Source organism: Neolamprologus multifasciatus, chromosome 7 (genome assembly GCF_963576455.1).
Source record: "Neolamprologus multifasciatus chromosome 7, fNeoMul1.2, whole genome shotgun sequence".
Taxonomy (NCBI): domain Eukaryota; kingdom Metazoa; phylum Chordata; class Actinopteri; order Cichliformes; family Cichlidae; genus Neolamprologus; species Neolamprologus multifasciatus.
Genome location: NC_140445.1, coordinates 47868903 through 47889042, shown reverse-complemented (window position 1 = coordinate 47889042; position 20140 = coordinate 47868903). Strand labels below are relative to the sequence as shown.

Genomic DNA, 20140 nt, shown 5'->3' with positions numbered 1-20140 from the left:
CATCAAGTTTGCAGATGACACAACAGTGGTGGGTCTTAGCACCAACAACGATGAGTCTGAATACAGAGAGGAGGTACAACACCTGGTAGACTGGTGTCAGAATAACAACCTGTCTCTAAATGTTCAGAAGACTAAAGAGATGGTTGTTAACTTCAGGAAGAGCTCAACGACCCACACCCCACTGCACATCAACGGATCTGCTGTTGAGACGGTCAACAGTGGGAAGTGTGATCTCCCAACTCTATGACAGACACATCATTCGACGTGCAAACAGCATAGTGAAGGACACTTTCATCCCCTCACATGCACTGTTCTCCCTCCTTCCATCTGGCAGACGGTTTCGCAGCATTAAAACCATAACGACCAGACACTGCAAGAGCTTCTTCCCCCAAGCAGTCAGAGCCCTCAACTCACTACCACAAAAAGGACTGATGTAAACATACACCTCTACAAACACATTACAATAATCATCAAAAGACTCAAAAACAACAAAAACTACCACAAATCCACTACAAACTGGACCTGGGAACAATATGCTTATTTGCACACTCAGTCACATAGTTCTGAACACACACCTAAATTATATTATATTTGCACATTTTGTATTTTGCACGTCTTTGTCATGTCTCGTCAATAATATCCTGACAATAACTTGAAACTGGTATTCAATACCTACTGCACATTCCACTTTGTATTGTCCCTGTCCTGTCTTTGTTTATCTTTGTTTATCGTACAGTTAATATTGTATAGTTACCATTATAGTATTGTATAGAATTATATAGTTAGTAATTAGTAACTTTTTTCCCCTTAATTTTTATCAAAACTTAATAATCCATCCATCCATTCGCTTCCGCTTATCCTTTTCAGGGTCGCGGGGGGCGCTGGAGCCTATCCCAGCTGTCATAGGGCGAGAGGCGGGGTACACCCTGGACAGGTCGCCAGTCTGTCGCAGGGCCAACACACAGGGACAGACAACCATTCGCACTCACATTCACTCGCACATTCACACCTAGTGGCAATTTGGATTATCCAATTAACCTATCCCCACAAGCTGCATGTCTTTGGACAGTGGGAGGAAGCCGGAGTACCCGGAGGGAACCCACGCAAACACGGGGAGAACATGCAAACTCCACACAGAAAGACCCCGGCCTGATGGTGGAATTAAACTCAGGACCTTCTTGCTGTGCGGCAACAGTGCTAACCACCGTGACACCATGCTGCCTAAAATAACTTATATCACTTAGATATGCTTTCTTTTAAGGATGTAATGGTTTGATGGTCCTGGTCCATGGAACCAATGAGATCTGGATCAAACAGACACACACATATATACAGATAGATAGAGAGATACACACACACTCATTAACACATGAGCTCGTGGCATAGACCTGACATGCATAAGGTTTTGCAGTTTTAGGAAGGTCACCTAACCATCCCTTTTGAGGTTGTTGTTTGTCTTGGTTTATTTTAGTTTTTTGCTTAGCATATACAAAATCAGCAATTAATTTAATTAAATGTGATGTGAGATGTGTGATGTGATGATAGATTCTAGTACCTGTTAAGAGATGCGCAGCTGCATTTTTAACTAACTGAAGCCGGTAAAGAGAAGAGTGTTGGAGGCCCAAGTAGAGAGAGTTACAGTAGTCCAGTCTGGACGTGATAAATGCGTGGATAAGCTTTTCATGGTCCTTTAGAGGAAGGAACAGCTTTGCTTTAGATATCTGGAAAAACTGGTAAAAGCTGTTTTTACCACAGTGGAGACCTGTTTCTCTAGTTTAAAAGAGCTTTCCAGTAATACTCCGAGGTTTCTTACAGTGAGCGGGAGATGGCTTGCGAGCAGACCGAGGGCATCAGCTAACTGGTCTGGCGGAGCGTGACTATCAAAAACTATGACTTTGGTCTTATTCTCGTTCAGTGTAAGAAAATTATGTGATAACCAAATTTTAAAAGTAGATTCAACGCTTACAGTGGTTATTCTCTTGAATTATTTTTTAATCTGTAGATTACACATACAGAAAAAAATGCTATAAAAAGCTTTGACCATTATTACAAACAAATGTCAGGCTTTACAAATGTTTTCTTTAAAAGGAACCTGTTATTTTAAAAGTATTAAATTTAAATTTACTTAAAACTGATAGTGCAGACAGATAATCCACCAAAATCACAATATAATATATTTTTTTATCTATGCACAAATTACTTATATAAAAACTTAAAGACAAGAAGATTCACATAGTCTATGCCTGGATGTTACTACCAAAATAGTAACATTTCTTACATGTGGTAGTACAAAATATTTGCTCAACTGTATGAGAATAACATCAGACACAAATCCACTATTGGTCATAACAAAATTGACTAGCACAAAGGCATTGCTTTAGTAGAAGTGTTTGTCACAGTCTGGCAGAGGCAGACTGTATGTATTATGAAAAGGACCCAAAATGCAGATACCATGAAATAAAACTTAAATGTTAACAGAAAGCGAGCCGTTTATTAAGGCTGGTGAAAACATTACAAAACAAAAGGCAGAGGAGAAGCTAAACAATAACCTAAACTGGGAGAGCTAAGATAACATAGAAACCCAAAACATGAACCCTAACATGGACACAAAAGTACCTAGAGCACAGAACCTGGAAACATGACACAAAGGACAACAGATGACCTGACAATGACACACTGAAAACAGAGGACTTAAATACACTGGAGGTGATTAGGGGAAGTGGGAACACATGGAGGAACAGCTGACTGACATGAGCCTAATGACAGGACAAAGGAAGTGAAACTAAATACAATTAACAAAGAACACACAACTCCTTCAAAATAAAACAGGAAACATGAGACAGACATGATAATACAGACTTGATAACATAAGACATGCAGCATGAAACACAAAGGGTGAGGGAAACTTAAATACAGGGGAAGAAAACACAAGGAGTCTAATAACCAAATGAACTTCGCTAATCTAATGAACTTAAACATAAACAACATCCAAAACTAAAACTTAAAACACTGGGTCAACAGACCCAGGAACAGGACAGAGTTATTTGAAAGTAAAATGTTACTTACCTTAAAATTTCTTTAACATCTGCCTGCAAATCCATCATCCACATTTAAACATTTTACATGTCTGAGTATTTCTCTCATGATAAAACTGTGGTTATAAAGCATTTATCTAGTGAAACATATGTATGACTTTAATCTTAGTAAGTGCAATGTACAAATTGATACAATCATGCTCAGGTAATGAAGGTGAAATGATTTAATCAAAATGATAATGTACTGCTGCTGCATTCCAGGTTACAAGCTGCTTATTCATTTGGAAGCTGAAAAAATCAATACATTTAAATCTGAAAACAAGTCACAGACTGGCCTCAGACTTTGAGCTGCTAATTCTCATTCCAGCCATGTCACACTCACTAACAAGTTTGTTGTTTGATCAAGTCATGCAAATAAAGCAGAGATGAGATCCTGGGGCCACCGAACCAGAACACCCTCCACGACTTCTCACTCTGCTGGATGAATATAAATATGGCTACTGTATGGTGAATGGTTACTAAATACTGCAGGTCTCGAAAGAACTTTTCATTTTACCTAAAAATGTAATAAAAGATTTGAAAGAATGTTTTGACCTGTTTTATAGGAATAGGAAAATTGCACCAGATAGATGTGTAATTACATATTTGTACTCCATTTGATTTCCCCACACCAGAATCCAAAGAGTTATACTTTACTTCATGTCATCAAAGGCATTTCTATAACTGACAAACAATGTAAGCATTCATAGAGCATTCACTTGTCACTCTCCAAACGCCATCTTCTGACAGCGTGGTGCAGCCTGGATCCTGGATGGATTTGTCTGGCTGCCCTTTTGCCCAGCTGGTAAAGGTCAGAGGTCGGTTTTTCATATCAGCTCCAAAGTTTCCCTCTGCTCTTCTATTGCTGACATTAATCCAGACTGTTTTAGGACTGTTTTCAAACACTTCAGTGAGTAAACTATTCTCTTTATCACTCTGGGGCAAAGTCAGCTCTAATCCTCTCCGGGAGCAGAACTCAACAGCTTGGAAGAAAGAGCCTCTTTCCTTGTTGGACACAAAATATTTTCCATCAACTCCTCGGGCAAAATCGTAGTTTATAACTGAAAAAGAAAGCAGCATAGAAAGAGAAATTGGAATGAATTACTTTTATTTTAAAGAAACCAGCAGAAAAAAGGTTTTGTCTAGTCATTACACACCATGTATCCTCCCATTTAGCTTTATTGCTCAAAATTCAAATTATTATGTTAAATAATAATCTGAAAGATAATTGAAATTTTAAAAGCAAACAAGGAAACCCCCCAGAGTTATTAATGATGGAGTTACTGTAAAACCTATGTCCTGTTGCTGCTGATGACACTTACCCAGCTCTAACTTGGTTATTGTTTCCTTTAGGGCTCTAATGGTTTGAAGGTCCTGGTCTATGTAACCAAAGAGCTCTAGATCAAACAGATAAAATTATCAGTGTTGTAGTCATTTGGGACCAACATTTCTTTGTGTATGTTTAAAATTGCAAACTGTTATTAAATAAAAGCTAGTTTTTCTCTTTTGAACTTCAAATCTCTAATCATGCACGGCGTCAACACGTTAGCGCGGTTAGCTCATTAGCGCAGTTAGCTCGTTAACGCGTTAGTGCCATCAGCCCCTCACACGGGGCAATCTGCGTTAACTCACTAACAGAGATTTGTCAAGTTAATGCGGTTATGGCGTGAACGCCATTTTAACGAGATTAACGCTGACAGCACTAGTAATCAATTAAAATTATAGCTAAGATGCACTTTTTCTCAAATACCACATTTCTGTGTCTTTCACATTCCAAAACACATTACACTAAATATCGTTCTAAACCAAGGATCAGGTACCCCAGCATAAACAGAGTAATATAGTGTATGCAGTGAAGTGCCAAGAGGACTGCTGTGAGTAGTGACACTATATAAAACAAAAATTTGATATTAATAAACCCTACTGATTAAAATGGTAAAAGTAATTTGTATAAATTACATTTAAAATTCTGCATCAAATTTAACAGAGGTTGTTTTTACTTTTGCTCCTGCCAGTCCATTCAATCGTCAGAGTCAGCTACTATCACTGCCATTGATATGCCTAGTGCAAGTCCTACTACACTCATGCTTGCCTCAATAGATTTTTATTTGGCATAGTCCTTGATTTTAGTACTTGTGTTGGTTTCCCCTCAAGTCCAACACCCAGAGACTCTATACTCAAGTGGAAGCAAGGAAATCAAGGACTAGTGAGAACCACTGTCCAGGAGAAGACAAAGATCCATGAGTACATCAAAAACATGGCCACAACCAATTATGTGCTTAGTGAATATCTCAGGCAGAAGAGGAGCAAGAAGAGGAAACATCATGGGAGTACAGCCCCCTGCACGGCATTTACAACAAATAGATACAACGAGTGGTTGGACTGAAAGAAAGAAAGTTACAATGGTTAAGGATACTGAATGCTTCTATGGGAATGTTTCATAGCAAAGAAAGTGGTTGGTGCTGCCCTTGTGTGCAAAAATGAAAAATAAAACTTAATAACTAATGAAACTAATAAAAAATTATTTTCACCTGTTCTGCAGTCAGAATCTTTTCCAGATTTTCCAGGAAATCCAGGTGGTCCACGAGGTCCAAGTGATCCAGGTGGTCCAGGATATCCATGTGGTCCATTAACTCCAGTATCTCCTTTAAAGCAGGTATGGAAGTATCAGGTGTAGCCCCATATGTTCAGATATTCACTCACAGCCCAAAGAGGAAAAATTCTCTCACAACGTTAGGAAACTGGTTATACGGAGCTAAAAAGCAGTTAAATACCTTATTATTAATTAATCACTACTCAAATGGGAATTTTAGCTTCACGTCAGCACCAAAAAAAGACCATATTTAATACACTTAACCATATATCTAAGTATAAAGTGTATATAGAAGTATAAATATATTGAGCCTCCACTCTCTGATGTCATAAAATGCTCATTCAGTGTCACTGCCATTCATACTTTGTAGCATAAGCCTCTGTTGATACAAAAGAATTGTAACAAGCTTTAGATAAAATATAAATAGTATCTGGTCAGTAGTCTTGTGGTTTGTAGGATTATTGCTCACCTTTTTGACCTACTGGTCCTGCTACTCCAGGTGGACCAGCTGGTCCAGGAAGTCCGCTGTCTCCTTTGGGACCACGAGGACCTGGATTCTGACTGTACCCAATTGGAGCCACCAGGAAAAGGATACAAAATTGGAGCCATGCCATCATTGTTCAAATGCAGAGCTTAAAGATAAACAAGAAGGTGTTAAAGGTTTTCAAAGTTATTCAGAGATGTTCATTTGTTAAATGGTATTAACATTAAAATATAATAAAAACTCACCAGTATACAAGCAGTTATCCACTAGCTGGGCTGCTTTGTGTGCTGCTTTCAAACAAATACAGCTCAGAACTCAAAGTCAAAAATATATGAGCCACTCATTGAAGAGGAAATAAAAACCAGGTGAGTATTTTATTGGAAACAAGGCAGAAAAGAGAAAAAAAACTATGAGGCCCAAAGCCTCCCTCTTTGTAACAAAAAAGGTCTGAGAAAGATTAAAGTGTGTATAGACAAACATCCATTCAAGCAACATCATTTGATAACACTTTATAATAATTACACACTATAAACTAGGTGTTAGTAAGTGCTTTATTTATTACTTATAAAGTATTGCTCCTCCTTATTATGTAATTTATAAAGTTATATTCAGCTCCAAAGTGTCTTGTAATTTGTTTATTTAAGCTGACTTTACATGTGTGAAAGAACAACATCACTCTTATTATTTTGACTAATTCAGGAGCATTTTGGACCTGAACCTGAGTGGGTGCTGAGTTATCTTACTAAAGCTCAGTAACAGACTACAGACCTGAGGAAAGTTGAACTTTAGGAATACACTAAAGTAATTAAAAACATCCCAGAGACATTTTCCTGCTTATTGGCTTAATATAATGGGCATTTTGTTTATAGTGTTTACAACTGTTCGTGAGGCTCTGTGAAACATTTACTTTTGTGATAATCTCATTCATATTTTATTTTAAATGAAGAAGCTTCAGTATTTTAAAGGTAAGATATCCTGTAGCTCCAACTTCTCTTTCTGTCTTAAACCCCTCTTACCATCTTAGACGCTGTTCCAACTTACGTTGCAATCTTCTGCAAATCTCTGGGGGTTGACAGTTACACCTGGCAATAAATATTGGTATGTTTTGTATCTCTTTTTGATTTGTCTGTCATTTTTCTGTTGTGAAGATAACCAAGACTTTGTGAGCTTAATTGATTTTCATTAATAAATGCTTTATAAGGTAAACATAATAATCAATTTAGATGAAGTCACACAAAAAGGTTAAATGACTATCAGTAATTGCCTGAATTAACTATGAATTTAAAAAAAAAGTACATAAAATAATAATCAAATAAGTTTTTATAAAATTCTCTATTAATAAATTCACAAAAAATGAGCTCATACCTAAAATCCTAATAGTGCATGTAACCTTAATAGTATACATGTAAATACTTTGATCACAGTTATATATTATATATGCATGATACATGAACCTATTAATCAAGAATAAACATTTATATCAGTTTTTTTTATAAAGGAGGAGTAATGCTTTATAATGTTTTATGAATGATGACTGAAACACTTACTAATACCTTACTAATGCTTAATGGTGAGTCTTTATTATATAAGTTATATATTTTAATAATGTATATACTCTTATGGTTTTCTGCACTGATGGCTTTGATAGGATTGAATCACTAAGATTGTGCACTTTCAGATGTCAGATGATCAAAATGGTTTTTTTTTTTCAATTAAGCTATTAAACTGTTGCTACTGCCTCAGATTCTATTCAGTTACAATTCATTTGTTGTTTTTTATCAATTCATTGTGCATGTTTTCAGATGTGATCAAATTTTAAAGCGAAACAATGAATAGACATTACTTTTTTGAAACCAGGTCATTTATATTTCTTTGAAATGTATCATGTTCGGATGGTGAGCAGTGGAGCCATAAAGTTGTGCACCGTCCAGACCTCTAGCCACCTTCCTGTTTCTGGCCTGGAAAGATAGAAACATACATGTATCCACTTTTTTTCTTTTTATTTTAGCATGTCCTGTTTGGTTCAAAAAGAAAGCAATACAATAAACGCAACACCATTGCAATAACCTATAACGTGTAATGATAATGGATTGGATTTATATAGCGCTTTTCAAGGCACCCAAAGCGCTTTACAATGCCACTATTCATTCACTCTCACATTCACTGACTGACAGAAACGAGGCTGCCATATCGCGCCATCGGCCCCTCGGGCCAACACCAGTTGGAATGTTGTTGCGCAGCACACAAGACCAACAGCACACAATGTGTTTTGAGGAAGCAGCCAAGAAAGATATAGCTTGTGTCTGTGAGCACCCATGTGTACACCTGTGTGGATGAGCGCGCTTGTATTCAAAAGGTTTCACCATCGAGGATGTGGGGGTCCATAGCCCCGTCTCCCAGGGCATGAAGCAGGCATAGAGGAGACCCAAGCCCCAGACATCCAGAGGTCCGCAAAGCGCGAGAGCCCAAGGAGGACCATGAGAGGGGCAGCTTCCTGTCGGAGAGCAGCAGGTGTCAGCACGGCCCCTCCCGAGAACCCTCAATGTCTACATGCATTTAAAATTGAGAGGTGGGCGCCGGCGCCAGAGGTGAGGTTGAATACACAGACCGTCCTCTGGACGCCGTATAGCATGTCCATGGAAACTCAAAACATCAGATGTCAAGCAAAATCCTCTCATAGTCCCCTGAAAATAAGATTCTTGTCTGTTTTCTTTAAATTGTGTAGCTTATATGTACGGTCTCAGTAAAGCTACTTTTGTGCACTGTCCATAACACTCTCTTACACTCAGCCACTTCAATGTCATCTGACAATTTCTGTGTTCCTTTCGCTACAGTTAGTTACGCATATTTTCTGGAAATATTAACAAACAACACACTTAAATTGTTGTTTTAAGAACAACAATGCTTCAGATTTATAAAGCCCTTAAGAGAATGATAGTCAGTGAGGTGAGGGACTTGCATGGGTGGCCATTCAAAGACTGGACTCAAAATGAGTTTCTAGGTAAAGAACTCCTTTCAGGGAACCTCACCTACGTTTCTTTTTTGCTATTAGAAGCAGTTTAAAATACAGAAAAAAGAAAACAAACAGGTGTAATTGTGAAACTAAAAAAGTTGTTAAACAAAACTGCAGATCTTGTGATTTCCCTGAGCTCTACAAACTAAAAATTCTGTTAAAATCTCAAACAATGAGCAACATAATTTCCATCCAGGGAATTATTTGATCAGTTTATCAGTGTAGCTTTAAAAATGGCAACATATTACCCACAATATGCCTCATTGCAGCAGCGATACAAAGAGCAGAGACTGAGGTTAGAGCTTATCGCTCTAACAAAAACAAATATCACAAGCTAAAGGAAAAGTGGAAATTTATAGATTTTTAGTCACACTGAAGTGTTTTACTTCAGTGTGAAGTGTTTTGTAAAATAGTCTTTTAGCTTCTAGTTAGCTTCTGATAGTTTACCAAAATATGATGTATGGAGAAAACACTTACAGTTCTGCTTTTAAAATGACTCATAAGCAACAAAAAAAAAAGAAGGTTAGTTCAAAGACTGCTTCAAGACTTGCACAAGATTATTTGCCGTTAGCAGGTTGTTAATGCTATCCATCAAGTCTAACAGTCTGCAGTCTATGAACTAACCTCGGCTAACGCCAGCTAGCAATATTAGCTTGGTGGCAAGTAGCCTTCAGTAATAGTAACAAACACAGCAATAGTACATCGAAGATACTGAAGTGGCATATAACCCAGGTAGCTGCCACAACTAAAACAAGGTAGATGCAGTAGGCTAACATTAGTTTTTTAAAAATAACTAACTTCCAGATGTTTCTTTAGGTTAGAGGTGGAATCTTTTGACACTGAGAGCAGCTTAGTTGCTGGCAAACAGAGTTTGCGTTGCATGGTCAGATTTTGCCCATCCCTTTATTCTTTAAATGTGAAGTGCTGTCGGAATTTCCACGTAAGAAATGCATTCCTGCCCATGCACTGCTGGCTCTGTTGTGCTGGCTCTGGGTCCATTGTGTAACTGACGCTACCAAAATTAGTAACTGTATTCTAATTATCACCTTTTTAAACTTTTTAAACACTGGACACTATGAGACAAGGTGGAAGCAATACTGAATACAATGAACACAGGACAAGGGACTGTCAAAATAAAACAGGAAAGACACAAATATGGAGATGCAAGCTGAACATTGAGTCTGGGGAAGAAACTGTCATTCTGACTGGGGAGACAGAGAGGGAACATAGAACACGGACACAAGAGTAACTAGATGTGGAACACCGGGAAACCATAGTGACAGAAAACTAAAGACTAGAAACTATAAATATAACGTAAGCAGAAAACAGCTAAGAACCAGAACCATGAATGACACTAAATCAAAGAATATTAATCACACCAGAAAACACATAAACACTGAGTCACAGACCCAGTGTCATGACACAATCTGGGCCCAGGATTCTTAATGTCAAGAGTTTCTATTACATTAGAGCTACAATAGCATCCAAATTCTTATAACAAGCAACATCTGGACACACCTTGAACTTGGGTCTATGGGGTAGTGAAGCTATTAAACTTAACTTGGGGCGCCACCTAGTTTCCTAACAGGCAAAGCACTATTGAGATGAGGAGAATAAAATACTGTTAAAACATGACTATAAAAAAACTAACAAATTTTTATGAAAACAATTATGATGTACTTGATTAATTAGTAAACACGTCTGTCACTGTACAGTTTGTTAACAGTTTTTAACATACTGTAAGGGAGGTTGAATTGCAAAAGGTGGAGGCGGAGACAGCTGTCAAGTTGCGACAGTTGGAACTTCAGCCGGCTTCCCTTCCTGCGACTGACTCCATTCGGCAGGCAGACACACCGTTTGATGTGGTCTGTTTGATGAACAGTCGTCTGGTTCCGGTGTTCCGTGACAATGAGGTTGACATCTACTTCGAGTCATTTGAGTGAAAAGCCACAGCCTTGCACTGGCCACGGGACTCATGGGCCATTTTGCTACAATGTAAGCTGGCAGGTAAGGCTCAGGAAGTTTGTTCCTCGTTGTCAGCTGAAGACAGCCTGGACTATGACAAGCTAAAAAGTGCTATCCTGCTGGCTTATGAGCTGGTCCCAGAGGCTTATAGGCAGCGTTTCCGGGGATTGAAAAGGGGACAGGGTCAGTCCTATCTTGATTTTGCCAGGGAAAAATGTGTCCTTTTCGATTGGTGGTGTGCAGCCTGCAAAGCTGCTGACCGGGCTTCGATCTGTGAACGAATGCGGACAGAGGAATTTAAGAACTGCATTGCGAAGCGCATAGCAGTATATATTAATGAACAAAAGGTTTCCTCGCTACAGCAGGCTGCAACACTGACTGATGAGTTTGCGCTCGTCCATAAAACCAGTGTCAGTAGGTATGACCGACGCGACGCCCCAGTGAAGGCTAACGAGGTGCCAGCTGCACAGTACCCGAAGAGTGAGGTACTTGTGTCTCGTCCCAAGGCAAGACCGAAAGTGTTTTTTTCTGTTTTAAGTCTGGCCACTTGATCGCAGATTGTGACGCTTGTAAACAGAAACAATCAGTCTCAACTTCACGTAAACCAAAAGGGGTGGGGCTGAATAAAACCATGCCTCCTGTCAGTAGGCCCCCCTCACCTGAGACCCCAGATGAATGTTTTAAGCCTTTCATTTTTAAGGGGACAGTTTCGCTGTCTGGTAAGCCCAAGGACAAGTGTGAAGTGACCATTCTGCGTGATACTGGTGGCTCACAGTCCCTCATACTAGCTAGTGTGCTTGAATAGTGACGCTAGCATCATCGTAAGAGGTGTTGGGATGAGTTTTGTGCCAGCTCCCCTCCATCATATTTGGGTACAGAGTAAGCTGGTGAGTGGTTTCTTTTCAGTGGCTGTGTGGCCTTCTTTCCCGATTAATGGGGTGGATTTTATAATGGGAAATGACATAGTGGGTGGGAAAGTTTATCCTACCCCTGAGGTGACCAACAATCCTGTTGTAGAGCCTGTTTTAGATGCCCTGAGCCAGCATGACCTGACCACTTCATGCAATATACAGTAATGGCCTTTGGCATGAAAAATGCCCCAGCTACCTTTCAACGTTTAATGCAGTTGGTGTTGGAAGATGTGCCCCAGTGCAATGTGTATCTAGATGATGTAGTGCTATACAGACACATGGGCAGATCATATGTCCAGTGTTTCAGCGGCTATCCGAGGCCTCGTTGACCCTCAATCTGTGTGGGTGGGGTGTTTGCCCACTCTCTCTGCCTCCTCCTCTCTTGCCACTCCTACCCCCTCTGTCTCGCTCACTCTCCTCTTGCCCCAGGACACAGCTGCTTTTGATTAGCCTCGTTTGCCACCTGGATCCAGTCAGCAATCACCTCTGAGGCTATGTAAGCAGGGGATGAACTGTGAGCGAGGTGTTTTTTTTCCCCCTTTGTGGCTCTACACGTTTTTCTGCTAGGTTTTGGACAGGCAGCCTCCTTCGAGTAGTGAGTAGACGGGCTTGTGGGTCCTGAGATTGTCTCCCTGTGGTGAGGAGTAAAGTAAGAAGTGTGGGAAGTGCCTCCCTTATTTGTTTGGTAGTTTTTTTTCTTTTGTTGCTGTTGCTGTGAGTGTTTCCTTTGTTTCTTTGGCATTATTGGTAAAACGGCGTTGCCGGCTTTTTAAGATGGGGTTATTTGTAATAAAACCATATTGTTTGTAATAAAACTATATTATTATAGAACAACTCTGTCTGTTTTCCTTTTCATTCTATTTCCGGACCTATTTGTTACTGGTCCCCTCCCTCACACGCCTTGACATGCCCTTTGAAAAGTAGTTGAATCTAGCTCCTGGGGACTTTATAGGATTTGGCAAAACATCTAGAGCACAAAATATGTTTGCATCAAGTAACAGATGGTATACATATTCTTCCAAAAACTGTCAAGAGATTCCACAATGCTTTTTGCACACAAAGGATAAAATAGCAAATCAGTGGCTATGAAGAATATTTGTACAACCACAAACAATATGTTTTTTGTTTTTTTTAGTTCAAATATAATTGGCTATTTTTATAAGACCATATTGACTCCTGTGCTCCTGTCATACTGAACTAAACTGTCTTACATGACAGTAATACTGAAAAAGACTATGGTGCTTTCTAAAAGCTTTTGTGTGTGTGTGTGTGTAATAAACAGATTTGCGTTGTTTTGAAAAACAAACAAACAAACCATCAGCTGAAAACTGGAACTGATGTTACAGACTGTGAGTGAAAAATACTTCGAGAGCATTTTAAATCCTCAGTATTTCATCTTATAAAATTGAATTAAATCTGCTATTAATGAATAATGACGCATCATTGAAGTGCAAGCTTTTTTTTTTTATTTGATGTTTCTGTTCTTGCAGATGTGGAGAGAGACAAAAGGATGCTCCTGTATGTACATGTTTAATAAATAGGTCAGCATAGGAGGCCAAGAAGAGTCCAGTCTATTGCTCTTATGGTCTAACATTCATAATAAAAGTAACAGTCACTGAACAACCCAGTGACTTTTCTCAGTGTCTCATATAAACCATTTCAGTAAATATGAACCTGCAAAGACACCACTGCCAGTAATAAAGCCTTTTAAATTAATAGCACTGCCAGTAATAGTTTAAGAAATAACCTTTATTGACTGAATTTGATTTTGTGACTTTTTGGCATTGTGTTTATGAGATGATGAAGCCATCTTTGCTTAATATTAAAACTTGAAGGGGATAAATAAGTTTTCACAGTACTGTACTTGCACTTTCTTTCCCACTGTTACAAATTTTGCTTGAATCATCAGCTTTGTGTAACAGATGGAAGACATGAGGAAATATGTGCATTCAAGCCAAAATAAGAATTGGTGTAATTCTCTACACACTTTCTTTAGCACTTGAAATTAGCAAGAAATTAGATAATGCCATTTCATAATCCAAAGAAAACAACTGAATCAGACTGTTCAAGAAAATAAATGATCCAAAGTAAGACACTAAGAATGCTGCAAATTGTCACATTTCTAAATGTAAAGCTGCAAAGAAAGCACTGCCAGTTACTAAACCTCTTCTAAAACCATTGCCAGTCAGAGTTTGAGAAATAACCGTGATGTACTGGATTTAAATGTTATTTTGACATTGTGTTCCTGAGATGATGAAACATAATGAATTTAGTAATCGCCGAATCATTGCTGTATTTTTCTTTTTCTTTTCTTTTTTTTAATGCTGAAACATCTTCATTTTTCCAGGTGGAGAGACTAAAAATTTGATGTGTTCAGGGTCAGTTCCAATATATTTTGTCATGACTCTGATAAACGTTCTATATTACTAATTGTCTTTAGAGAACTTTTGCTTGAAAATGAAATGACTATATTTTTAAATTGCTAGATTTTATAAAGAGTTAAGCCAAAATTATTGAGAAATATCAATAATGTGCATCTACACACAAAAAACAATTAACAGTTAGTACAAATATATAGATTTAATCTTTTATATTATTATTTTTGCCTATATATTGTAAATTTGAGAGAATACAATATTAATATGATCAAAACATATGTACCGAATAATATCAATACTGAAAAAAGTCACTGATGAATCTGGAGTTATTCACAAGTTTTGCTGTGTGTTTCATGGGTGCTTTACTCTAAAGACATCCTACAAACGTTTCTTGTAAATAAACAAAGATAATGTGCATTCATCCAAAAGTCATTGTGTGGGTTACGTAACCTACCTGACGAAGTGAAATAGGCTAAAAGATCTCAAAAAGCAACACACCATGGCATAATATAAAGAAAAAACAGAGAAACAATGTCATTGATATCTGTCATTCTGGAAAAGGTTACAAAGCCATTTCTAAGGCTTTGGGCACAATAAAAGCAATTATCCACAAATGAAGAAATCTTGAAATACAGGTGAATCTTCCCAGGAGTGGCTGGCCAAACAAATGAACTCCAAGAGTGTATCAAGGAATCATCCAGATCAACAAAAGAACCCGGAACAACATGTAAAGGACTGCCGGCCTCACTTGTCTCAGTAATTCAAGATTCAACAAATGGAAAGAGACTGGGTAAAAACAGCACCCATGGGAGAGTTCAAGGAGAAAACCACTGCTGACCAAAAAGAACACAAAGGCTCATCTCATGTTTGCCAAGAACATCTTTCTGATCCCCCAAAACATTTGGAAAATATTTTGTGAACTGAAAAGTTGACAGTTTTGTAAATTTTGCATCCTGCTACATCTGGCATAAAGGGAACATCATACCAACAGTCAAACATGGTGGTGGTTGTGTGATAGTCTATGGCTGTTTTGCTGCTTCAGGGCCTGAATGACTTGCTGTTTTTGATGGAACCATGAATTGTTCTTTCTACCAAAAATCTGGAAGAAAAAGACTCAGTCAGCCTCACTTAATGATCTAAAACACACCAGCAAGTTCATCTCTGAATGGCTCAAAAAAGAAAGAAAGAAAGAAATAACAAAATGAAGGTTCTTGCTGCCAAGGGAGGCACAACAAGTTACTGTATAAAGATTAGGGATTACTTAGTCACAGGGGGAGGGTCTGTTTTCCCTTGATAAATGAAACCATCCTTTAAAAACTGCATCATAAGGAACAGCCAGCCTGAGACTCACACATGCAGGTACAGGGCTTGAGGGAGACAAAAGGAAGGAGAGAGCGAGGGGAATGAGAGAAAGAAAAAAGGATGGCAGATACAAGCAGTTATTCTAACAGCTCAAGACGAATAAGGGATCAGATGAGAAACCAACCTTAATCTGAGGGTTTATTGATTATTTCTCAGATGTTATTGTGACTCAAATAGTTGACATGCAGAAATGTCATGACATGTAAAAACTGAAATGAAACACAACAGACAGGTGAAATGTGACTGCAGAGTATCAAGTGTGTGTGTGTGTGTGTGTTCATATATGTGTGTTAAACAGGTAAACCTAACAAACACAAACATAAAAGAAAACAGCTCCAACAATGCAAACATGTCAATAGCCTAATAGTATTATCACAGTATGGCAAGTAAATAATGAATGAATAAATCGTGAGTTAGCATAGAACAGAATAGGTGATTTAGGCCTCAGTCACACAAAAGTAAAAATAGGACGACCACCAACTGGTCGCCCGCAAGCTGAGCCTGTGGGAGGCAACCTGTCTCTGTCAGACTCAGAATGAAAACAACCACTCTTAAACAAGGTCTGCAATTAATTGCCACATAATTTATAAATGCAAAGGAATTGCTGACTCTTGCAATCACTTGAATCAGTCTGCCCCATTGTGTGCCAAATTGTGACAGACACAAATTGAAGTCACTAAGCTTTTTGGCAGTAAAATTTAATGAATATATATGAGTCATACAAATACACGCACACAAAAAAGAAATGCAATGCAATGGTTGGGAAGGACAGTTAAATTCTCACCCCAAACCACACAACAGCTGCAAATGCTTCCTGGAACATTAGGTTCCAAAAGCAACATCCTGTGGTATTATCATACGAATAACATGTTAACAATGCATAGCTTTTCTGGCAATATTAAAATAAATGCTATCACGTTCAAATTGTTGGTTATTTGTGTTTAAAAAAATAACAAAGCTTATGATTTATAAAAGTGTGTGGCTTTAAGAATGGAAGCATATTTACCCATTATATGCCCCACTGTAACAGTGATACAAAGAGGAAAGAATGCAACCAGAGCTTATCACTCCAACAAAATGATATCACTTATACAAAATGTGCAAAAGTACAAATGGGTCAATGTTTAGTCTCACTGAAGCCTTTTTGTTTTGTTTTTCCTCAATAGTCTTTAAATAAAATAGTCCTAAATTGATTCTGGTAGTTTACCACAGTATGATGTATGAATAAAAAATATGTTTTGAGGGAGGTTTTTTCTGCATTCACATTTCTGCATCTCTGCCATTCAAAGACACTTTGACAGATGGAATATGGCACATTTTGTTTCATATTTAATACTGAACTGTAAATTTAGTCTTTTTCAAGGAAGCAATTTTATATTCAGTGTTTTCTTAAAAGTCTTGTTTTATTCATTTACTACTACTAGGGAGAACAAACACGAGGTTTAAGGCCTGGACAAGTTTAAAACTTTTGTCCTCCACAATTAAAAATGTTGAAAATAGAAACAGGCATCACTTTAGCCAGCTCCTAATTGGATCAATTCTGTACTCAGCTTTGCAGTCTTCAGTATCATTGAAAAGCAGCCAGATGCTGCTTATTTCACGTTTTCACTCGTCTCTTTCTTTTTCCTGACACGCTTGCATTGAAATCCAGCTCCTCCCTCTCTCTGTGTACCTTGCATGTACCACTACACTTGATATTTTCGGAGCTCATGCCCCCCTTCCTTCTTTCACATAATGGTATGATCCCAGTCTGCTGTTTCATGTGATTGGCCGCATGGTCTTCTCAGGAGACTGAAAAGATTTGGCACGAGCCCCTGCATCCTCAGGACCTTCTATCGCTGAGCCATTGAGAGCATCCTCACTGGATGCATCCCCACCTGGTATGGCAACAGCACCGCTTACAACCGCAAAGCTCTCCAGAGAGTAGTGCAGTGTTCTGAAAGGATAATTGGAGGTGAGCTTCCCTCCCTCCAGGACATCTACAGGAAGCGGTGCCTGAGGAAAGCGGGGAGGATCATCAAGGACTCCAGTCACCCCAGCCATAAACTGTTCAGACTACTTCCATCGGGAAGGAGGTTCTGCAGCATCCGGTCCCGTACCAGCAGACTGAGAGACAGCTTTTTCCATCAGGCCATCAGACTGCTGAACACTTCATAGACACCTCACCACCACTACTGGAACTACAACATTATGCACTACATACTGTACATTAATGCCACTGTTTTGCACATGTCTCAACCAACTCTGTATATATTTATATATTTTATTTTATTGTTTACTCTATTTAATTTGTAAAATATGTATACACACACACACGTAGAAAAACATATTTAGCATACACATCCAGTAATGCATATACTATTATATATTGTACAAATATTTATTAGTCTCAGATTTAGCCATTCTTATATTTTGCTTGTTTTACGTTATTGTATTTTTGCACAACTCTGTTGCTTGTGAAGCTCGCACACAAGAATTTCACTCGCATGTACTGTACCAATGTACCTGCACATGTGATGTGACAATAAAAGTGATTTGATTTGATTTGGTGTGACCATCAAAATAGAATCCATCCCTTGCCTGCATGGATTCTCAGCAGGGCTGAGATATTGGGGCCAGATATAATTGTATTTATATGTCTGCAAAGTGTGTTGCAGTAACATTACAACACCTCTTCATCCAAATCCTTGTAACAAGCAATACAGTGGGGTAAAAAAGTATTTAGTCAGCCACCGATTGTGCAAGTTCCCCCACTTAAAATGATGACAGGGGTCAGTAATTTGCACCAGAGGTACACTTCAACTGTGAGAGACAGAATGTGAAAAAAAAAAATCCATGAATTCACATGGTAGGATTTGTAAAGAATTTATTCGTAAATCAGGGTGGAAAATAAGTATTTGGTCAATAACAAAAATACAACTCAATACTTTGTAACATAACCTTTGTTGGCAATAACAGAGGTCAAACGTTTACTATAGGTCTTTACCAGGTTTGCACACACAGTAGCTGGTATTTTGGCCCATTCCTCCATGCAGATCTTCTCAAGAGCAGTGATGTTTTGGGGCTGTCGCCGAGCAACACGGACTTTCAACTCCCGCCACAGATTTTCTATGGGGTTGAGGTCTGGAGACTGGCTAGGCCACTCCAGGACTTTCAAATGCTTCTTACGGAGCCACTCCTTTGTTGCCCGGGCGGTGTGTTTTGGATCATTGTCATGTTGGAAGACCCAGCCTCGTTTCATCTTCAAAGTTCTCACTGATGGAAGGAGGTTTTGGCTCAAAATCTCACGATACTTGGCCCCATTCATTCTGTCCTTAACACGGATCAGTCATCCTGTCCCCTTGGCAGAAAAACAGCCCCATAGCATGATGTTTCCACCCCCATGCTTCACAGTAGGTATGGTGTTCTTGGGATGCAACTCAGTATTCTTCTTCCTCCAAACACGACGAGTTGAGTTTATACCAAAAAGTTCTACTTTGGTTTCATCTGACCACATGACATTCTCCCAATCCTCTGCTGTATCATCCATGTGCTCTCTGGCAAACTTCAGACGGGCCTGGACATGCACTGGCTTCAGCAGCGGAACACGTCTGGCACTGCGGGATTTGATTCCCTGCCGTTGTAGTGTGTTACTGATGGTGACCTTTGTTACTTTGGTCCCAGCTCTCTGCAGGTCATTCACCAGGTCCCCCCGTGTGGTTCTGGGATCTTTGCTCACCGTTCTCATGATCATTTTGACCCCACGGGATGAGATCTTGCGTGGAGCCCCAGATCGAGGGAGATTATCAGTGGTCTTGTATGTCTTCCATTTTCTGATGATTGCTCCCACAGTTGATTTTTTCACACCAAGCTGCTTGCCTATTGTAGATTCACTCTTCCCAGTCTGGTGCAGGTCTACAATTCTTTTCCTGGTGTCCTTCGAAAGCTCTTTGGTCTTGGCCATGGCGGAGTTTGGAGTCTGACTGGTTGAGGCTGTGGACAGGTGTCTTTTATACAGATGATGAGGTCAAACAGGTGCCATTCATACAGGTAACGAGTGGGGGACAGAAAAGCTTCTTACAGAAGACGTTACAGGTCTGTGAGAGCCAGGGATTTTCCTTGTTTGAGGTGACCAAATACTTATTTTCCACCCTGATTTACGAATAAATTCTTTACAAATCCTACCATGTGAATTCATGGATTTTTTTTTCACATTCTGTCTCTCACAGTTGAAGTGTACCTCTGGTGCAAATTACTGACCTCTGTCATCATTTTAAGTGGGGGAACTTGCACAATCGGTGGCTGACTAAATACTTTTTTGCCCCACTGTATATGGAGACACCTTGAACTTGAGCTAAGTCACTTGGTAACTCAACACCAA

General features: G+C 39.0%; 1 protein-coding gene across 1 annotated transcript; it reads right to left on the bottom strand.

The window, feature by feature from the left end:
* Positions 1-2225: 2225 nt before the first annotated feature.
* LOC146515163 (phospholipase A2 inhibitor subunit B-like) lies at positions 2226-7455 on the bottom strand. Its single transcript, XM_085168262.1, has 5 exons — positions 6397-7455; positions 6137-6299; positions 5606-5719; positions 4397-4471; positions 2226-4135 (listed from the first exon to the last, which is right to left on the bottom strand). The coding sequence occupies exons 2-5, from the start codon at positions 6282-6284 to the stop codon at positions 3753-3755; spliced, it is 720 nt and encodes a 239-aa protein (XP_085024388.1). The 5' UTR covers positions 6285-6299; positions 6397-7455; the 3' UTR covers positions 2226-3752.
* Positions 7456-20140: the final 12685 nt, after the last annotated feature.

Excerpts from the sequence above, each read along its gene's own strand:
- LOC146515163 (XM_085168262.1), bottom strand. The coding sequence starts at position 6,284 with ATGATGGCATGGCTCCAATTTTGTATCCTTTTCCTGGTGGCTCCAATT. Across the intron at positions 5,720-6,136 it reads AGGACCAGTAGGTCAAAAAG|GAGATACTGGAGTTAATGGA; the intron begins GTGAGCAATAAT and ends CCTGCTTTAAAG. Across the intron at positions 4,472-5,605 it reads AGATTCTGACTGCAGAACAG|AGCTCTTTGGTTACATAGAC; the intron begins GTGAAAATAATT and ends TGTTTGATCTAG.